At 36.6% G+C, this 20,100-nt stretch overlaps 1 protein-coding gene across 4 annotated transcripts in view; it reads right to left on the minus strand.

Moving 5' to 3' along the window:
• Window positions 1-517: 517 nt before the first annotated feature.
• Window positions 518-20,100, minus strand: part of dtnba (dystrobrevin, beta a) — a 34,417-nt gene continuing 14,834 nt past the window's right edge. The window contains exons 8-22 of one of the 4 annotated variants that reach the window (XM_077220652.1): window positions 19,408-19,513; window positions 19,072-19,238; window positions 17,277-17,401; window positions 16,393-16,464; window positions 15,522-15,608; window positions 15,339-15,429; window positions 14,689-14,762; window positions 14,463-14,576; window positions 7,898-7,994; window positions 7,605-7,625; window positions 5,555-5,720; window positions 5,141-5,230; window positions 3,773-3,823; window positions 1,694-1,724; window positions 518-1,615 (exon numbers count right to left, since the gene is read on the minus strand). In XM_077220652.1, coding sequence (XP_077076767.1) covers window positions 1,720-1,724; window positions 3,773-3,823; window positions 5,141-5,230; window positions 5,555-5,720; window positions 7,605-7,625; window positions 7,898-7,994; window positions 14,463-14,576; window positions 14,689-14,762; window positions 15,339-15,429; window positions 15,522-15,608; window positions 16,393-16,464; window positions 17,277-17,401; window positions 19,072-19,238; window positions 19,408-19,513 — 1,266 coding nt within the window. In that variant the 3' untranslated portion in view covers window positions 518-1,615; window positions 1,694-1,719. The remainder of the gene's footprint in view (window positions 1,616-1,693; window positions 1,725-3,772; window positions 3,824-5,140; window positions 5,231-5,554; window positions 5,721-7,604; window positions 7,626-7,897; window positions 7,995-14,462; window positions 14,577-14,688; window positions 14,763-15,338; window positions 15,430-15,521; window positions 15,609-16,392; window positions 16,465-17,276; window positions 17,402-19,071; window positions 19,239-19,407; window positions 19,514-20,100) is intronic. The other 3 variants (XM_077220653.1, XM_077220655.1, XM_077220654.1) reach the window with 3 other exon arrangements.

Genomic DNA, 20,100 nt, shown 5'->3' on the forward strand with positions numbered 1-20,100 from the left:
AAAATATACACACTCCCATCACCAGCAAAGTACATGTTTCAGTGCACAGAAGTGTAAATGCGGCCGCAACCACTGAGAGCATCATATTACCCAGAAAGCTTTGGGGCTGTATGGGACCTGAAGGAAAACCAAGCATACAAAATTAAAGAAACAAATAGGAAGTTATAGAAAGAAAAACTTAAGATAGAAAGAAACAATCCTCCAGTCAAAACTTTTTTTTAATAATGTTTATTCTGAAAACAACAAATCATCACTTGAAATCACATGTGTGTGAATCACGGCTTCATTCCAGAGTTATTTCAGTAAAATTAGCTTTTTTTCAAAATATATATGAAAGAGTTGTTCGTTGGAAATAGCGAAACATTACGGCTACCGGCACCGTAATGATAATCTCGGCCAAAAGAGCCAGAAGAGCTCTTGACCCGAAGGGCACAGGAAGTGATGTCATGAAGCCCCGTGTACTGCAGGTAGAATCACATGACGAAGAGGACCATCAACAAACGAGTCCAAGAAAGAATTTGCGCGAAAAACAACAGCAATTTTTATAAGAGTAAATAAGATTGAAAACTTCAAAAACACTAAATCAACAAGTCATTTTTGGCAGGTATTCAAGAATAAAATGAAATGAAGGCATCAATATGATTCACATTCCAGCTTTGCACAAACACACACGACTATTAGAGGCAAACATACCACACAAAAACACACACCTCCAGAAAAACACACAGCAGGTCAGACGTGTGTGTGCATATGTTTGTAGGTAAAGAAATGTTTGTTCACAGGAAATATTGACTAAAAACAGTGCCTCTAGAAAAAACGATAAAAATAATGGGTAAAACTCTCCAGTAAAAGGAGCACAGCAAGTAATTCGCCTCTTTATCAAAGTACCTGTTTAAAAATCTATAAAACTAAATCATTCTGATCTTAAATATACATAAACGCTGAATCGGAAATCTGAAATCGATTATGTGAAATTACCAAAATATTTCCTCAAATGTACATTGAAAGGCTTCTGAAATGTTGTTTGTCTAATGAAAATAAATAAAAAAAATTGAATCAAAAATAAATTACAGTACAGCTCGACCCTTAATTTAGTTCCTTTAGAAGGTCGTTTTTACGGCATTTGCAGCAACTGCGTCCTCGAAATCAACATGGCCACACCAACACCTCACAAACCACGCCCACATACCTCAGCCAGCCAATCATCAACTCATCATGCTTGTCCTTCAATCATGAATCACATTCTATTGCGTTCCGTTCCATTCCGTTTCCATCTCGGTCCATTCTGTCCCGTTCTCGAAAGTCTTTGGGTGCATCGGTTTTTCAAAAGCTTTCAAACTCACAAACTAACAAAATCAACTACAAAATTCAAATGAGAATAACTAGTCAAACTAGCAAGTCTGCAATATAAACCCCTTAAATCTGCATCACAAAAACAAAAAAGAAGAGTAAAAAACATTGAAAAACAACAAAACATGTTCCTTCTCAAGCAATCCACAGGTAGCCACATCCCAGCCAAAACCCTGAACTCTCTCTGATTGGCTGAGCATGGTGTTCAGAGGTCATTGTCTTTGTGGTGATGTCAGCAGAAAGTATTTGCATGGTGACGCCACACCTGAAAAAATATGAAATAAAATATTCAAAGTGAACAAAGCAGCCCACCTATAGATGTCCTATACTGTGTGATACTCACGTGACACTGCTTGCTTCATATTTGGCTTAACCTGGGGAAAAAAACACAAACTTGTCATTTTAAAATCAAAGACTTACAGTATAATACTGTAAAGCCTAACATATGGAATAACAATCCTTTTTTTTATGGAAACAGTTTATTGCCTTAACCTTTAGACAAAATAAATAAAATTAACTCCAAAAAAAAAAATCCATATTTGGTACATTAGTATACAGTAGCAGACTACTTACATTAAATGCAAGTATTTTTTTACATGATTTAAAAAAAATGATGTATGGTTAATCAAGTAAACCTAAGTTACTTCAGTCCAGTAAGTGTTCATCTTCAAATATTACTAACAATATAAAAGTTATTCTTACGCTTACTTTACACATGTCTTTTTGCTGTGAAATCTTTACTGAATTTTATAAAGTATAAATCAGATGACAGAAGGCATGCAGAGTTTTGATCATGATGATCATTTTGAGGCCTTAGAAATGTGCATATCAAATATGATACGTGGGCTTTATAGAGTTAATAAAGAAATATCTAGTGCGAGTCTTTTGCTGACATATGAACTGCAATATTCAGATGCACTGGTTCTTTTACAGAGAAGCTGTCTGGAGTTCTCTAGTGATCCATTAATTCTCTTATCTGGAATTATTAAAGCTAACTGAGAAGATAATCTATCAGCTTGTTCCCTCAACCCCTGTTTAACCTACATAGTGTTTTTAATTAAATAGACCCACTACGTTTTACAAAGTGTAGAACAATTGTGCATTTAAAACAGCTGGCTTTTGTGACCCTCATTATTGTATGAATAAATTATGTCTTTAAAAATAAATAGCTGATGCAACAACAAAACACATCAACAAAAATAGTTGCTTTTGATTTTTTCTTAATCTTTACTTTTCTCTTTATGTATTTATGTTAACTGTACTTGGTGCAAATTATATGCATAACCACTACTGTTCAAAAGTTTGTTTTTAAAGAAATTAATAGTTTTATTTAGAAATTTAATAAAAAAGTGACAGTAAAGACACATGGATTTAATAAAAAGTGACAGTAAAGACATTTATAATGTTACAAAAGTCAAATAAATGATCATAAATGATTTTCTATTCATCAATGAAGCCTGATTTTTTTATAATGGTTTCAACAAAAATATTAAGCAGCACAAACCTTTTTTCAACATTGATAAAAAAAATCAGGATATTAGAATGATTTCTGAAGGATCATGTGGCATTTCTTAAATAGTCAACAATGCAACTATGTTTTGGCATAGTAAACAATTGATTATATCAAGGTTAAATTCTCTTTCTAATACCCAGCTTAATGTTACAGCTAAATAACGTTTGAGAGCATTATATCCCAGCATATATTATTATTTATTCATTTTGACTTGGAACGTTCCAATTCAAGTTAACTATTTTGTGGTCTAGACTAGAGACAAGATATTGTAAGTGTGTGTGTGTGTGTGTGTGTGTGTGTGTGTGTGTGTGTGTGTGTGTGTGTGTGTGTGTGTGTATGTATATGATCAAAAATCATTGGGACATTTTACCAGAGGCATGTTTTAAGTGCACTACAACAATTTTGAGCAAGCCATTGCTTAAAGCCTAATTTAACGGACGGTGTCTGAAACTTGCAAAGAAAGGCCATCAGAAGCAGACCAATAAAACAAGAGCGGTGGAGCTGGATGGAGAGATGAATGAATATTATGAAGAAAGAGAAAGAACGAGCACTATAATGAAGGTATTTCCCAGTACGGGTTCTGCTCATAAAGAGTCAGTGTATAGGACCCCTCTGACCCTACAGGAAATTAGTTAAAAAAAACATACAGCACCCCCCCCCCCCCCCACACACACTCGTAAACAGCCTCCTCATTAATACTAACGAGTAGTTAAGCACTAACGAGCCCCCTCAGACACACACAACCCCCGTCCTGTAAAACATTATGAGCTTTTGTTGTGTGCAAGGAGGATAAATCTCATGAAATCATTGATGTTCGTGTAGCAAGAGCAACTGAAAGGGCCACGGATGGCAGGATTCAGTAGCACAGATGCATTCTGGGTAATGTAGTTCTGATGTGGAGGGAAATACCTCTGTCTTTGCCATTCTGCAGTCTCTCCTCCTCATCTCCTCCATCCTCTACTAAAGACAACAGAAGATAATAAATATATATACAGTAAACTTATACACACATCTGTTTGTTTGTTTGTTTGTCTAACTGGATAGATAGATAGATAGATAGATAGATAGATAGATAGATAGATAGATAGATAGATAGATAGATAGATAGATAATGAATATAATGAAAACTTTAAAAGTAAAACTTAATTGAAATTTAAAAATCTCCCCTTGGCAACATACTGAAATAATTAATTAAATTATTTTAAAATAATGTAATAAAAAATTAATGACAAAAGCACTAAATATTATTAAAATATAAATTAAAAATAAAATCTACTTATTCAAACATTCCCATTATACTAACATGTCCAAAAGAAACAAGCTTTCTTTTAATTACTTTCCAGTGATTTTTGCTCAATAATTATGAACAATCAAATTGAGAAGGACTGTATGTCTATTACCAGGTAACATGAAATTTTCACACTATTTCTTTGTCATAGCTGTGAGAACACAAACTACCCACAATAACCAGTGGTTAACGGATTGTAGGACCAGTCCCAACGGATCGGCAAGCATGTGATTCATGGATTAATTGCAAAGTTTAACCATCATAGACTGAAAGTTTAAAATTTGCACATGTTTTGTTTGCAAATTTAAACATTCAATTTAAACCTTTAAAGGTGCAGTGTGTGATTTTTAGCGGCATCTAGTGGTGAGGTTACAAATTGCAACCAACAGAAGTTACGGTGGCCGACAGGAAAATGTCATCGTCTGAGACAGCAGAGAGCAGCCAGTTCAGCAATGAGATTTCTTTACAAGGATAAAAAAAGAAATTATGTTTACTTAATTATTCAGTAAAACTATATGTTATTGCGAATATTATTGTTACTTGTTCATCATTGTGTCAGTGTTTTATTCGCCTGAACTAAGCTTGCTTCCTTGCACGAAGAGCAACATAGTAACGAAGCGCATTTGTCCATTTAGGGCTACTGTAGAAACATGACGACACAATATGTCGAACCTCCATAGAAGGAGGTGCCCGCGGTTATGGAAATATAAATGTCTCATTCTAAGGTAATAAAAACATAACGGTTCATTATGCAAGGTCTTTATACACAACTCAAACATAGTAATGAATCTTATATTGCATTTCTGTCAATAGATCCTCAGAAATATTACACATTGCACCTTTAAACAATTCCAGCACAAGAAAAACTCAATTCGTGACTCGCATAGCCACAGTAAGTCGCGCATTTCAGATAGCAGGGAACTGTTGATACCCAAATTTATCCCACTAAACACGACAGGTGAGGATTATCTGCATGCACGCTCTCGTACCCGAGTTGAGCTCTTTGACCAGTGACGACATGGTGTTTGTGATGGAGTCTGCTGCCACCAGGAGATCATTTCGTAGGTTTCTGCGAGGTCCTGTAGAAACATAAAAAATGATGATGTGAAAAAAGTTCTGATTTGATGTCAATGCAGAGTGTAGGTTAAAAAACTTGCTATTATTACACCATGCAACAGGTAAGAACCGACATATTTTCAAGTAATTTGCCTGTCCACAACACAACAATAACAGCCAATCAGAACACATTTTGGACTAATGAGATGTCAAAGTGGGCGGGTCTACCCAGTTCAGTCCAGCAGAAATCTGATTCTTGTCACTAACAAAGAATTCTGTACCTCATAAGAAATGGGAAAAAAACCCAGAATAGTCTCTGTGTTAATAGTGGTAAATTAAGAAGTTACCCTGAGCAAATGCTTCCTGAACGTCTCCACCCACTCCAGCTAAAGAGTCCTGGGGCCCGTGTGTGGGGGTGTGGCCTGTGGGGGCGGGGCCCGATGAAGGCGAGCGAATGGGCATTGGCATAGAACGAGGGGAGGCGTGGCTTGGGGAGGAACCAGAAGCTTGAGCCTGAGAAAGAGATGAATGCTACTTATTGAACATGATACACCTGCTAAATGTTTCTGTTCGCGCTAAAAACTACTGATTGAACTCACTGCATGTAAAAGTCTATACAAGTCAAGCCTATTCACATCACAACTAAAGCCAAACTCATTAAATAAGAAAGACTGAGTCAAAAATACAGATTTTTGGAAAACATAATAAAAAATTTAAACAAATGCTACACACTCCTGATAACACACGGGAAGACTGTTTTGTGAGAACTTACACCAGACAGTGGAAGTTAAACAAGGGAGGAAAAGAAAGAGAGAAAAAAGTCTAAATGAAAATAAATGAAAACAAATGGAAAATAACTTTTACATGAACAAGCATGAGACACTGAACAATTTCTCTCACATGCAAAGTCTTAATATACTGATGGAAATCACATTAGTTAATCACATTAATCACATCATTTACTCATCCTCATGTTTTTTTTAAACCTGTATGAGTCACAAAAGATTATATTTTGAAGAATGTTGGTAACCAAACATTTGATGGTAGCCAATGATTTTTTTTTCTACTATGGAAGTCAATGGCTATGTCACCTGTTTGATTACCAACATTCTTTAAAATAACTTTGTTTGTTTTCAACAGAAGAAAGAAACTCATACAGGTTTGGAACAACATTAGGATGAGTAAATGGATTTAATTTTAGTAATTTTGTAATGTGCTTTTGTCATTTTGATTAGTTACATTTTTAGTATTTGTATGTATTTCTGTCATTTTTATTAATTTCTATTTTTAATACTTCTACTTTGTTATTTTTTCAGTTTAAGAGTTAATATTTTTGTAACTAACTGAAATGTTTAAGATTTTTTTAAGTTTTAGTTTGTCGTCTAATATTAATATTTTATTTCAGCTTTATTTCCATTAACTAAACCAATATTTAATAGTTTTAGTTTATGTTTTAGTTAACAATAGTGTGCATAAGCAGTTTTTTACTACTTTGGTTTAAGAGGATGCTGCCATGGATCCTTTACCACGTAATACACTTAAATTAAATGTAAAATATATTCTACACTTGGTAGAATACTTTCTGGCAACAAAACAAAAAGAAACCTAGTAATAATCGAATGGTTGGAAAACTGTTTTCATGAGTTTATACTGTAGGTGTCCTCTTTTAGTTTTTTATAAAATTCCTTTAAAAAACAACAAAGCTAGTTCCTTGAAATACCATCATCCACGCTGTAACACTGAAACATGCATTTTCTGTAAGGCTGTTTTGAAACGATATGTATTGTGAATGTATACAAATAAACGTGAATTGAACTGAATCGTTTTTGGTGGGAAAACAACAGCACAACATCAGTAAGTCTAGAGCTGTTCAGTGGTGATGTCCATTTGTAGACCAGCCCAAAATTCCCTGAGCATTTTTAGAATAGCAATTTTAGATTTTTAGGTTAAATAAGGTCTGTAATTAATATATTACTTGAAGAGACCTTCTGAACTACACCCAGTCAGAAATCAAAAGGTACATTTTTAAAACATGTTTTTTAAAACATGTTTCTAACGTTGCCGGATAAAAAAAAAGTGATTGTCTGATTTGTGAGGTGCGTTAACTCACATTCTGACATTGTGCTTATTTAGCAACTTACATTTTAAGAGCAGTATGTGATTAATGTTTTCGTTAGCTTTATTTCACTCATAAATCAAGAACTGCTATTCTCAAAAAAACTAAAACAAAAAAGCTCAAGATTTTCTCTAAAATGCTAATTCTCTTCCATGTTTTCGTACTCAAAACCAAACAGCTCTATTTATCTACATATTTATTTGTCTTCTTGTACTGTGATTTTTTTGTTTTTGAAATCACACGGTAAATTCTCTCTCATGCATAATAAAACACACACTCACAGCTTGTCTCTGCTCCTCATCCTGCGAGAACAGAACAGAGATGGAGGAAAAGAACAGAGGGAGTGAAAAACAGAAGAGAGAAAAAGATGACGAAAACAACTATCAACACTATCAACTCTAATCTGTAAAGAGAAGAAATGAAAAAGTGGGAAACTAGATCAAGTGTGTGAGAAAAGAAAGCGGCTCAAATGCTGAATGCTAAAGAGAGTGACGCCCTCCAGTGGCGGAAATATTACAGTTCACTCCAAAAACAAGTTTTTTCCCATGATCTCTTGGCCTGTGTGTGGCGGTACCTTCAGTAGTTTCATGAGTCCTTCTAGCTGCACCATGAGCTCTCTCCTGCTCTCCTGTAGAGATGACATCCTCTGCTCCAGCTCATCCTTCCTCTGCCTAACACACACACACACACACACACACACACACACACACACACCTTAGACCAGGGGTCGCCAACCTTCTTGCAAAGAAGTGCCATTTTTAGGTTTCCTAGTTAATCACTGTGCCATTGTACACTACACTTGTAGTTCAGTTCTCTTGGTTCTTTTAGTTCGGACCAAAAAGTAAATTATACAATTAGTCCTGGCTCTTCTAGGTTGTGTTCACACTTGGCATGTTTGTTTAGATTAAATCAAACTCTGGTGTGATTGCTCTGTTACTGTGGTTAATTTGAACCCGGCCATCTGAACACTGGTGCACCAAACAAGCAACTCGATCCGCTTCCAAACAAACTCTGGTGCGGTTCGTCTGAAATATGAACACAACATGGACCAAAGACATGTAAACGAACCCAAAACTGGACATGTCACAAGATGCGACCCTTAAAAGGACAGAATGCTCAAGCATGTCTGTTTTTACATTTACATTTATTCATTTAGCTGACGCTTTTATCCAAAGCGACTTACAATTGCTATATTTCAGAGGTCGCACGCCTCTGGAGCAACGAGGGGGTGGTGATGGCGCAATGAATAAGACATATGCCTTTGGTGTGAGAGACCCGGGTTCGAATCCACTGTGAGACACCAATGTGTCCCTGAGCAAGACACTTAACCCCTAGTTGCTACAGAGGCATGCGACCTCTGAAATATATAGCAATTGTAAGTCGCTTTGGATAAAAGCGTCAGCTAAATGAATAAATGTAGCTAGGGGTTAAGTGTCTTGCTCAGGGACACATTGTTGTCTCACAGTGGATTCCAACCTGGGTCTCTCACACCAAAGGCATGTGTCTTATCCACTGCGCCATCACCACCCCTAAAACTAGTCCTAGTTTTACTCGTCGTAGCCCCGATGTTGCCCATCACAGTTCAGTACAGGATCAGAACCGCGTCTCCTCACAGCAGATCTTCGTTTGTGTGTGTGAAGGAGGGATTCCTGTCGCTGTTTTGACTCCTTTACATATTACATAAGCTCTTCACGAGTTTTCAGCTGGTCACAGGGATTAAAGTGAAAAAAATTCTTCTGACTGAAATTTTTTTCAGGCCAAGTCATATTCCTTTAACTTTATTTAAATAGTCGAGACCAATGTCGTTTTAAGGGGAGATGTTTTAAACTATTTTAATATTGCCAGTTTGCATATTTTAAAAGCCATTTTAATCTATGAAAAAAAATTACTTAGCTTGACAAATAATCAACCATCTACATAACTTTTCAGTGCATGTTTTTATTTATCTTATAAGACCAAACAATGCTAAATTATATTAATATATAGTTTGTTTAATGGCAAATCGTTTTGGCTTAGGGCAAAGTGAAGTTTCATAACTTTATATATTTAGGCTATTTAACTTTAACTTTGTAGCCTATTAGAGAGCTGACTAATGTTTGACTGAATTGTTTGCTTTATTTCTCATTGTATAGCTTCTTATAGCCTACATATTAGGCTACTTATACTTTTATGGATATTATTGATAATTAAAACTGACATTTAACAAAAAGCGACAGGGTTGTGTAATGTTATATATTCTTAAATATATAAAATATTCTTTATATATTTTACTATGCATTCTCTTGTATGTGTACAGGCATAATAAAATAAAATGATACAACCCTGTCTCTGTTTGTTAAATGTCAGTTTTAATGATCAATAATGTTTCATATTTTTAAAATGAAAACAAAAAGAAGCAGGGTTGCGTTTTATATTTCGTGTTGTTATAAATATATGGAGTGAAGATAATCAATGTGCGTTGTCTGAACCACATTTGTGTGGCCATATAGGCCTAATATGTTTATGATAATATGTTCATTTATAAATGAAAAGAGGTGTTTTGTATATATCACATTTTATTGTTGATGAAAAGAGGCAGAGTTGTATTTTATACCATATTTCGTTTTATTGTTGCCTAAAATATACATAAAGAGATAACCGGAGTAGCCAGAGCGAGCTGAGTGATCAAGAACGCGATCAAGAACGCTGCGGTTCCGTTTGCAGAATAACCGGACTAGCGTCCTCGGGAGTTCGTTCTCCTGAGTCGAACTTGGCAAGCCCGAACTATCAAGGACGCAAGTCCGAAGTTTGCGTAGCCTATTGGTATTGAGCAACGGCCAATATTGACCCGCGTTCTGTTTTCTATCATGCGCCGTGCACGTTTGCGTTGACGTAATATGCACGCAAACGTACCAGGGTTCGATAGAATTAAGTTGAATGTGAAACCAGACCAACGCTGCGGGGGGCGCAGGGAACAAACTCGCTCGGATTCGGACCGCAGCAAACCAGCTGTAGCCTGACATGCACTTCTCCAAAACTAATGCTTTCTGTACACCTAAAGACTTTGAAAAGATTTAGAAAAGACTTTATAAGATTATCAGCTCACATCTAAAGACTTGGGTTCACAGTTTTTAGTCTCAGACTAAAGACTTGCGATAATATCAAACATGTTTGATATGAAAGACTAGAGAAAGACTGGCGTAAATCGGGTCGCGGACTGAAGATTATCACCTCACATTTAACGATTGAAACGACGGGAGCGCGCCGAGACTCCAGTAAGATTCCTAAAGACTGCCGGTCTTTAGTCTGGGACTGTGAAAATCCTTTGGTGTACGCCCGGCATAAGATTAATTGAGTGGACACGGAGCAGTTTTTCCGTGAGCGGGAATTGAAAACCCGGACTGGACCATAAGCGAAGTGATTACAGAATGTTAGAGTGGAGAGAGGAACGTGCTTTCGCTCCAATCCAGGCTTTATCACATCCCCCTCAGCAGGGTGAATACATAGGCCTGTCACGATAACAAATTTTGCTGGACGATAAATTGTCCAAGAAATTATTGCGATAAAGATAGAATGAGCGATAAAATTTCTGAGACCATTTTCATCTAAAATAATGATGATAATGGCATAATAATGCAGGTACACCTTTTCAAAGATCAATAAACTTTTATTTCTAAAGACTATTTAAATGAAGAAAAAAAAAAAAAAACAATAAAAGCAATGGACTCTGTCTCTGTTAACAAAAAATGCACATGTGTGACTTCCGTTCACACTGAGAATCATATGCATCATATACTGTGTGAGCAAGCGTCTCATATGAGTATTTGCACTAGTTTGTGTGTGTGTGTGCTCGCGTCTCATATGAGTATGTGCGCGGACAGTTTGTGTGTTTGCGCTCGCGTCTCATATGAGTGTGCGCGAGTTTGTGTGCGTCTCATATGTGCGTGGAGAGTTTGTGTGCGCGCATCTCGTTCCCGTGTGTGTAGAGTTGGAGCATTCAGCAGTTTACATGTATGTTTGACTACTTAATGTGTATGCAAGTGTTTCATATTGGCCTATGTGTGCCTGAATGAAGTTTGATTTAAGCCCTAGACGGCGGTATGTCGCCTCATATGAGGGTGAAAGAAATTTTAAAAAATTTACAAAATTTCACATTCTTGTGAAATGTAATCCTTACCTGTCTGGTTTTTAGATTTTGTTCGTGTGAACATCCATACGCAGCACAAAAGTCCGGCTTCATCCATTCAGCGTTACCTAGCTACTTCCTATGAAAAGACCCCTGTTCCAAGATGGCGGCGGTTTTGACGCATGTTTAGAACCCCAAGGCGACATCTAGTGTTTATATATATGGCTTTAGTAAAGCTAATAGGCTCAGTAGCACGATCACAAACATATAGTCCGCCATTGTTGTTGCTGTTACGTGCACTTCCAAAGGATTATGACTCTGGCTCAAATTGATAGAGTAAAACGGCATCAATGTTACTGTTCGTATTACTGTGTATGACGACAGACTGGGTTTGCGCTCGCGTCTCATATGAGTGTGCGCGAGTTTGTGTGTTTGTGCGCGTCTCATATGTGCGTGGAGAGTTTGTGTGCGCGCATCTCGTTCCCGTGTGTGTAGAGTTTGAGCATTCAGCAGTATACATGTATGTTTGACTACTTAATGTGTATGCAAGTGTTTCATATAGGCCTATGTGTGCGTGAATGAAGTTTGATTTAAGCCCTAGACGGCGGTATGTCGCCTCATATGAGGGTGAAAGAGCGCGCGCGCGAGAGAGAGAGGGACACGCTACGGCGCTCTGCAATCAAATACGATTGTAAATAGGCTCAGTAAAAAAAACAAAAAAAAACATTTGAAAATCAATGTGTGGCGGTCAGCGTTGATATTGTCATCCAGTGTCTTTGGTAGAGAGAGAGAGTGAGAGAGAGAGAGAGAGAGAGAGAGAGACAGAGAGACGAGGAAAACAAAACAAGCATGCAAATGTAAATTATCGCGGCCGGAAAAATTATCGAGCTAATTTTTTTTATCGTGCGATTAATTGATTTATTGATTATCGCGACAGGCCTATGAATACACCTCGCCTTTCCTTAATTTAAGACCTATTCAAACTAAAATTAAGACATTTATCACACTATTTGAGAAATGAAAGCCTATTTACGGCCTTAACATTATGAAAAGTGAATTTAAGACATTAAGGACAGACGGGAACCCTGCAATTGACGGAAATCAGTCTTAGACTCGCTGCAATTAACGGAAATCCGTCGTAGCGACGGAGAACTTTAATCCCTGCGGTCAAAATAACATCATATGTAGCTACGCAGATACAACAAGCGTATTTATCCCAGAACACAGCATTGTTTTGGATGTTCGATAAGTTCTGTCGCGATATATACGCCATAAAATCCGACCAATCAGGTTGTGAACATATCCCTATGCCTTAGGGTTCTGTATCCAAACCAAAATAACCAAACTACAAGTGTGAAAACACCCATAGTCCTAGTTATCTTAGCGTTCACAGTCACTGAACTAAAACAAAAAATAGCATTTATGATGCACATTTTGTGTGCTGGGCAGTGAATGTGATTTCACCAAGTATAACATGTTCTTAGATCAACATCCTTGCTGATCCTTGAATAACATTCCAAACAACCAATCCAATCAGATTAGAGGGATAGGTTTAAAGTTATTATCAAAAGTTTAGACTTGAAAAAAGGGTTAGGTGCTTATACACCATTCTTATTCACTTATCTTTCCCTCTGATTTTATGGATAAGTTATGGTTATTAGGTTTAGGTTTAGGGACAGGAATCTTGTTCCAGAATCAACAAAGGTTGTTGATCCAGGAACATATCTTAATATGCAAAATCACTGTGACAGAGCTGGGCTAAATGCACTCTGTGTATGTGCGTACATATGATGTTATTTGACCAGCTGAGAACCTCATGAAGAGCTTATATGATGTTATTTGACCAGCTGAGAACTCATGAAGAGCTTATAAAATTTGTAAACGAATCAAAACAGCAGCAGGAATTTCTCTGTTGCACACAAACGAAGATCAGCTGCAAGGAGAGGTGTTTCTGAGGCCTGTACTGAACTATAATGGGCAACATCATGACTATGATGAGAGGAACCAGGGGACAGTTGCATAAACTTGATTAAACTTTGATTCAAATTAGGCCGATCTACCTTTTTATGTAACTCAGAACTCTTGAAGAAAAAAATTAGATGACTAACTTTTAAGACTAGTCTAAGCAGTTTATGCAACCAGCCGCTGGTACAGTACTTAAGCGTTCTGTCCTTTTTGGATCACATCTTGTGACATCATGTCCTGTTTTTGGTTCGTTTAGATGTATTTAGTCCACATTGCATTCATATTTCAGTCGAACCGCACCAGAGTTTGTTTGTAAGTGGTCACCCTTGGTCATCAATGATGGGTCTCGGTCCGCTTGTTTGGTGCACCAGGTTTCGGATGGCAGCGTTCACACTTATTGAGAAAAAAAAAACCCGCACTAACAGAGCAAACGCATCCGAGTCAGTTTTAATCGAACCAAACCTGACAAGTGGAACACACCCTTAATAAAATGCTTTGGTTTTGATCTCGTGTCAGCGGCGATTACCCCTATTGTTCATTGTTAGTTGGTGTTAACCAATGTATTTATCTAATGTTAACAAATGAAACCTTACGTAAAGTGTTACCATACATTTATATAAACTATTCATAAATGTATATTTTGGTTCTGTAAGCTGTTGTGATCATTACAGACAAAATAGCCAAAATAATATATTTTTTAAAACCGTATGTGGCGAGCAGGACGAGGTCGATGGACGTGAGAGAGCGGCGCGAGGCCGCTGGCGTGATTAATGATGAAGGACACCTGTGAGACGCACCGGTCTCGTATCTCTCACGGAGGAGCGGAAGCATAAAGGAGGAGCGACTACTGTGTAGATCGAGAGAGGAACAGGCCTGAACCTGTGTTTTGTTTCTGTTTTGTGTGGCCAGCAGTCGTTCGTGAGGGGCTGCTGGCTTATACTTTTGTTTTTGTTTATCTATTTTATTAAAAGTGTTGAATGTTCGCCGGTTCCCGCCTCCTCCTTCCCACAACTACAAACTTCATTACACAGTAAAAAATATTTTTGCAATTTTGCATAGACTGTGTCACCTTAGCTGTCTGAGTTCGGCCAGCAGCGTCGGGTTCTGTTGGACTCTCTCTGGAGTCGGCTGACATGCCTGTTCGTGCTCCGCTCGCAAACGCTGGATCTCCTGCAAAATCTCCCTGAAATCACACGACGCCGCAGTATTATCATTTACACACTCACTCAGATTGAAATCTAAAACCACAGGATTTAACTCGATATGAAAACTTCTTCATATGAAGTTGTGTGCACCTGTTCTTGTTCTCCAGTTGCATGATGAGTTCTCTCTGCTGTTTGTTGGTGTCATAGCTGAAGTCTGAAGGTCTCTGTGATTCACAAGAGCAGCAGGAATAAATACATATGACTGTTTTACTGTGTGCACCTGCTTAGCTATAGTTTGGAGACAAAAACTGTCCCTAACAGTGAGCTAAATCTGACTAAACCTTTATTTGGGTGTGTATTTAAGGTAAAAAGGCTTTGTTTGTTTTTAATCTTGTATATGTCAAGTCAAGACATTTTTTTCTAGCGTTTTATATACTATGGAAATAATTTCAAAGCAGATTTATAATAATGAACAGGAAAGTAACAATAACCGTGAAAACATTATGAAACAAGTTTAATTCAGCTATTAGCAACACCAATGAAGAAAAAAAGTTTATTTTTTCAGCTCAATGTTGATTCAGTTCAGTTCAACAACAGTGTTGATGTTGTAAACTACTTCAGCTTTGAAAGAAAAAAAGGATTCAGCTATAAAGCAGAAGACAATAGTGTCATTATTCAGCTGCAGCTCAATACAGTTCATCCGATAGGGTCAGTGCAATTAAATCAGTAATATTGCTGGATATGAAGTATGTCTGTAGTGAGCATTATTTGAAAAGAGAGTAAATGTGTGTGTAACTCACTGCTGTGTGTCCAGGGTCCGTTGACAGACGCGATGCATAACGTGCAATGAGTTTGTGCTCTTCATCCGTTCGGCTAGGACTGTCTAATGCACTACACACACGAAGAAAATATTATTACAAGACCTTAAATAACCTCACCTGATACACACATACACACACACACACACACACACACACACTCACCGTGGGCTGCTCTGGAGTTTGTTCACATATGCTGCGATCAGTGCATGTTCCTCGTTCATTCGCTGAGCTGCAGCTAGAGTCGGCAGTCTACACACACACATGTTTGTTTCACTATATTAGTGAGGACATCGCATTGACTTCCATGGATTTTATATCAGGTTAATGATATTTTCTATGGCTACCCCTAAACAAAACCCTCATAAAACCATGTGCAAAACACTAGATTTAAATAAAAACTTATTTTGGCCGATTTATTAGCCTTTTTAACTCGTGAGGACCAGTGAAATGTCATCACTAGTAGGTTGTCATATTTCACAATATAATTGAGGACATTTAGCCCTAACAAGTATAGCCAAACCAGTACACACACACTCATATTCTCACAGACACACACACACACACACACTCATATTCTCACACACACACACACTCATACAGACTCACTCACATACACACTCACATGGACAGTAAAAATATTTATGGCCAGTACATTTTATCAAGTCACTGACAGTTAGCAGTTAGTTTTAGCCCTGGAAAGGCCAATATAAAACTTACGGCCAAAAGCAACTGATAATCGATAAAGTCAATCTTTATTTTCATGCTCCCAATAACCAACAAATGGCCAATATTGTATATCTAAATTAGATTAACTTTGTTTAAAAAAAGAAAATTAAAATCACCAAAAACTGAAATAGTGATTACAGGCATCACATCATGATGTATATTATGAAAGATGGATAAATATTCCTTTTGAAATATAAGTCTAGTAGAAATTATAAAGTTGAATGATATAAAAAGTTCATAACAGTTCTTTAACTGTCTCTTTCTAGTTTCATCTGAAAGTTCAAAGGTGAAGAGCAGGTGTGCTTACCTTTTACTGGGGGTGTGGCCTGTAGAAGAGGGCGGGGCTGGTTCATTCATGTTTCCCATTGGACGGGGAGGACTTGAAAGAAAAAAAAAATGGGTATCTATACATAATAAAATAATAGATAATATCTGGATATAAATTTCATTTAGATATTAAATATAATCTAACATTATTATAAAATAGGAAATATATCTAAAACAATTTTAACAACTTGTTTTTAATCATTCTTGCAGATTTCATAGTTTTACATTCATTGAGAGACAGAATATTTGTTCTTTTAAATCTAATTTATTACACTGTAGTGAACTACAAAACATCTAAAGGTGACAACAAATGCAATTTGAGAGAAACATGAATGAAAGCACCAACAGTTAATCTCCATTATACATTTTAACCTAAAATCTGATTTATGTTGACAAAGGTTCATGGACATGATATTTGTCAACTTGAAAACAATACACACTTTTTCTCTCTCACAAACACTCAAACGCATGCATTCAGAATAAATCAAACATTACACTGTTCAACTGACCCAAAGACACACACATACACTGGTTAGTCATGCAAAAATAAGAGCCTGAAACAACACAGACAGAACAGAGAGAGAAACAGAGCGAGATCGTGAGGAAAAACAGGCGGATTAAGAAAAAGACAAAAGACGCCTGAATGAGGACAGAATTATAACTGACCTCACGCCTGTAAGCAGATAATAAAAGTAAACTCCTTCTCGGTCTCTCTCTATGCTCCGTCGAGTGATCGTGTCTGACCCTCATCGGTGTGTCCACAAAGACAATGTGATCATGTGATGTCATGAACCAATAGAAACATTCCCAACACTTCCAAAATGGCCCCAGACTGAGGATTGTGTATGTGTGTGATTGTCTTACACTATATTGGACAGGTCGAGGGGTTTCTCGGGGTATTCTGGGTAGACGGGGTGGGACGGCTCTCTACTCGGCACACAGCCCAAAGATTTACTGATGGCACGGCCCAACTTCTTAGCTGGAGATTTCTGGAACAAACACACACAAATAATAAGAGACCAAAACTGAAACTCTCCAAAAGATGAAAAGAGTTTCCACTTGTATCCATCCACTGTGTTTCTTGACTGTTTTTGATGAAATAACAGAATGCATTTGCATATTAAAAACGGTGCATTTAATACAGAAATTTCCCAGACTGTGGGAAGCCCGGACAATGGGAAAAAAAAATCATTAAAACATCAAGAGAGTCATAATTTATTTAAGTAACGGAACTACCGTTCAAAAGTTTAGGGTTAGATTCAAACAAAAAAACTTTTATTCAGCATTGATGCATTAAACGTATCAAACAGTAAAGACATTTAAATTTCCACAAACATATTTATGCTGAAAATTCAGGTTTGACCTCACAGGAATACATTTTATTTTTAAATATATTCAAATAGAAAACGGTTATTTTAAACTCTAATAATATTTCACAATATTACAGTTTTTCCTCTATTTTTTAATCAAATAAATGCAGCCTTGGTGAACAAAACAGACTTTGTTTAAAAATGATACCGTCCCCAAACTTTTGAATGGTAGTGTAGAAATGTTTATTTGCTATAGAAATGTATCACTTTTAAGATTTCATTCTTTTTCAGAGGGAAAAAAACAACCTTTTTATCCACCTTTTCCCAAAGGAGCCAACTGCTTTATAAATCTATGGGAGGCACTTCCGGTCGGGGGAAGTTCCACTCAAAAAGACTGAAACAAATATTTCAAATCATAAGGTTGTGCTACAAATAATCCATATCCGTCAGTTTAACTGAATGAGCTGTAAAATTCCCTTCATGTTCTATTTTCAGACATCAGGAGAATAACGTAACGCTTGGTATTTTAATGTGACGTGGTATAACAAGAATATCTGTCGCTCTTTTCAGTCGCTGCATTCTTTTCATCCGGATTCTTTTCTTTTTTTTCTTTGTATTCTGTTGAAACAGTATGTGGGGGAAAAAAACATTTACTGCGCATTTGTGGATTTAATTCACAATATAACCCATGAATAATTCACTGGAATGCACTAAAAATCTCATGTTTATCTCCCCAAATCCTCACATCTCTTTCCAGGTTTGTTTTCACACGGACGCTTTAAAATATAACTATCTCTCCTTTTCACTTCTAATCCTAATATTATCAGTGTTTATTTTATAAAGCAGGTAAATACAATATTTATTGGCAGTCAAAATGATGGAAATCTCTTTGAAATATTACCACGCAATGTTCCAGTTAACAAACATTTTTGATTAAGTTACATACATTATCACAGTGAGATTTAACAATATTGCTGTGGAAATATATCATGCTCTAGGGGTCATTTATGATCTATTGTAAAATTTGTTAATGCTTTTACACTTTTGAATGTCCTTTTAAATGTTGAATAATTTCATCTCATTGTACACAGTTTTTGAAAATGCTTATTATTGCGTTTACCGATCGAAACCTCACTGATTCTTCACAGTTTAATGGAAGCCAAACCTGTAATTCGCGCAAAGCGTAATGGGGCGTATAAAAGGTGGATCATTTCTTGATATTTTAAGGTTCCCCATGGAAAGGGACAAACTAAATTATGATCCTGAGTAACATTACAAGTTAGTAGAAAAAATATAACATTATTAAAAAAATGAAGGAACAAGACATGACAGATGCAGCTGATCCTCACCCAGGACGAATGCTCCTTCATCTCGTGCTGGTTGTTGTGGTTTCCGCTCGCATGTCCTTGCCAGAAACAGTTCTGACACAGCTGATAGTTGAAACACTGTTGACAGCGATAACGGAATCCCATCATGCTTTCCGACCGACAGAAAGAACATGCCACCGGATGATAGACTGAGAAAGAGAGAGAGAGATTCAATGTGCAGGAAGTGGAACATGAATATTAAACTACAAAATTAATGATCATGACGTCTGTTATAAGGCAAAGCTCTATCTTTGTCACGGCAGTATAAATTTGAGTAATATGAATTAATTTGCGCATAAAATTCCTAGCGAGTGTTACCGTTCTCCACGTTTGCAAGCCGATGCAACAGAGGAAGCCAAAAGAGACACTGAGGAAGAGGATCTGACATCAGAGTATCCAGAAACATGTTCAGCATCACCTTCTTCTGTTAAACACACATACACACACACACACTCTATAATCTCCATCACAGAACTTGCCAACATTTACACATTTTTGTATTTTCTGACTGTCCTGTGCAAAAGTTGCTGTGTGTCTGCTAACCAACACAAGTCAAAAGAGTTCACTCATATGTCTCTAGATATGGCTTGGATTCATCTGTCAATCAAAAAAAATTCACCTGTTTTATTGTACAATAGGTTATGGCTGAGCATTTGTTTGATTTTTTAATTATATAATCGTTGATGGAATTTTTAAAAATAATATTATGACGAGATAAAGCAAGCCGCAATCTGTTTTACAATGACGCTCTCGCTTTGTCGTTTTATATACTGAAAAATGATTAGTAGTTTTCAATAGTTTTTGGATGTGCACTACAGTATAGTTGATTGTATTTATTTTGATCTAATTAACTTTTAATTATTATTATTATTATTATTATGATTACTATAATATATATATATATATATATATATGTTTTTTAAGTCTCTTCTGCTCACCAAGGCTGCAATTTTTTGATCAAAAATACAGAAAAAAACTGAAATATTTTGAAATATTATTACAAATTAAAAT

This window comes from Siphateles boraxobius, unplaced genomic scaffold (genome assembly GCF_051911475.1).
Source record: "Siphateles boraxobius isolate OS27281-9 unplaced genomic scaffold, OSU_SipBor_1 8, whole genome shotgun sequence".
Classification (NCBI taxonomy): Eukaryota; Metazoa; Chordata; class Actinopteri; order Cypriniformes; family Leuciscidae; genus Siphateles; species Siphateles boraxobius.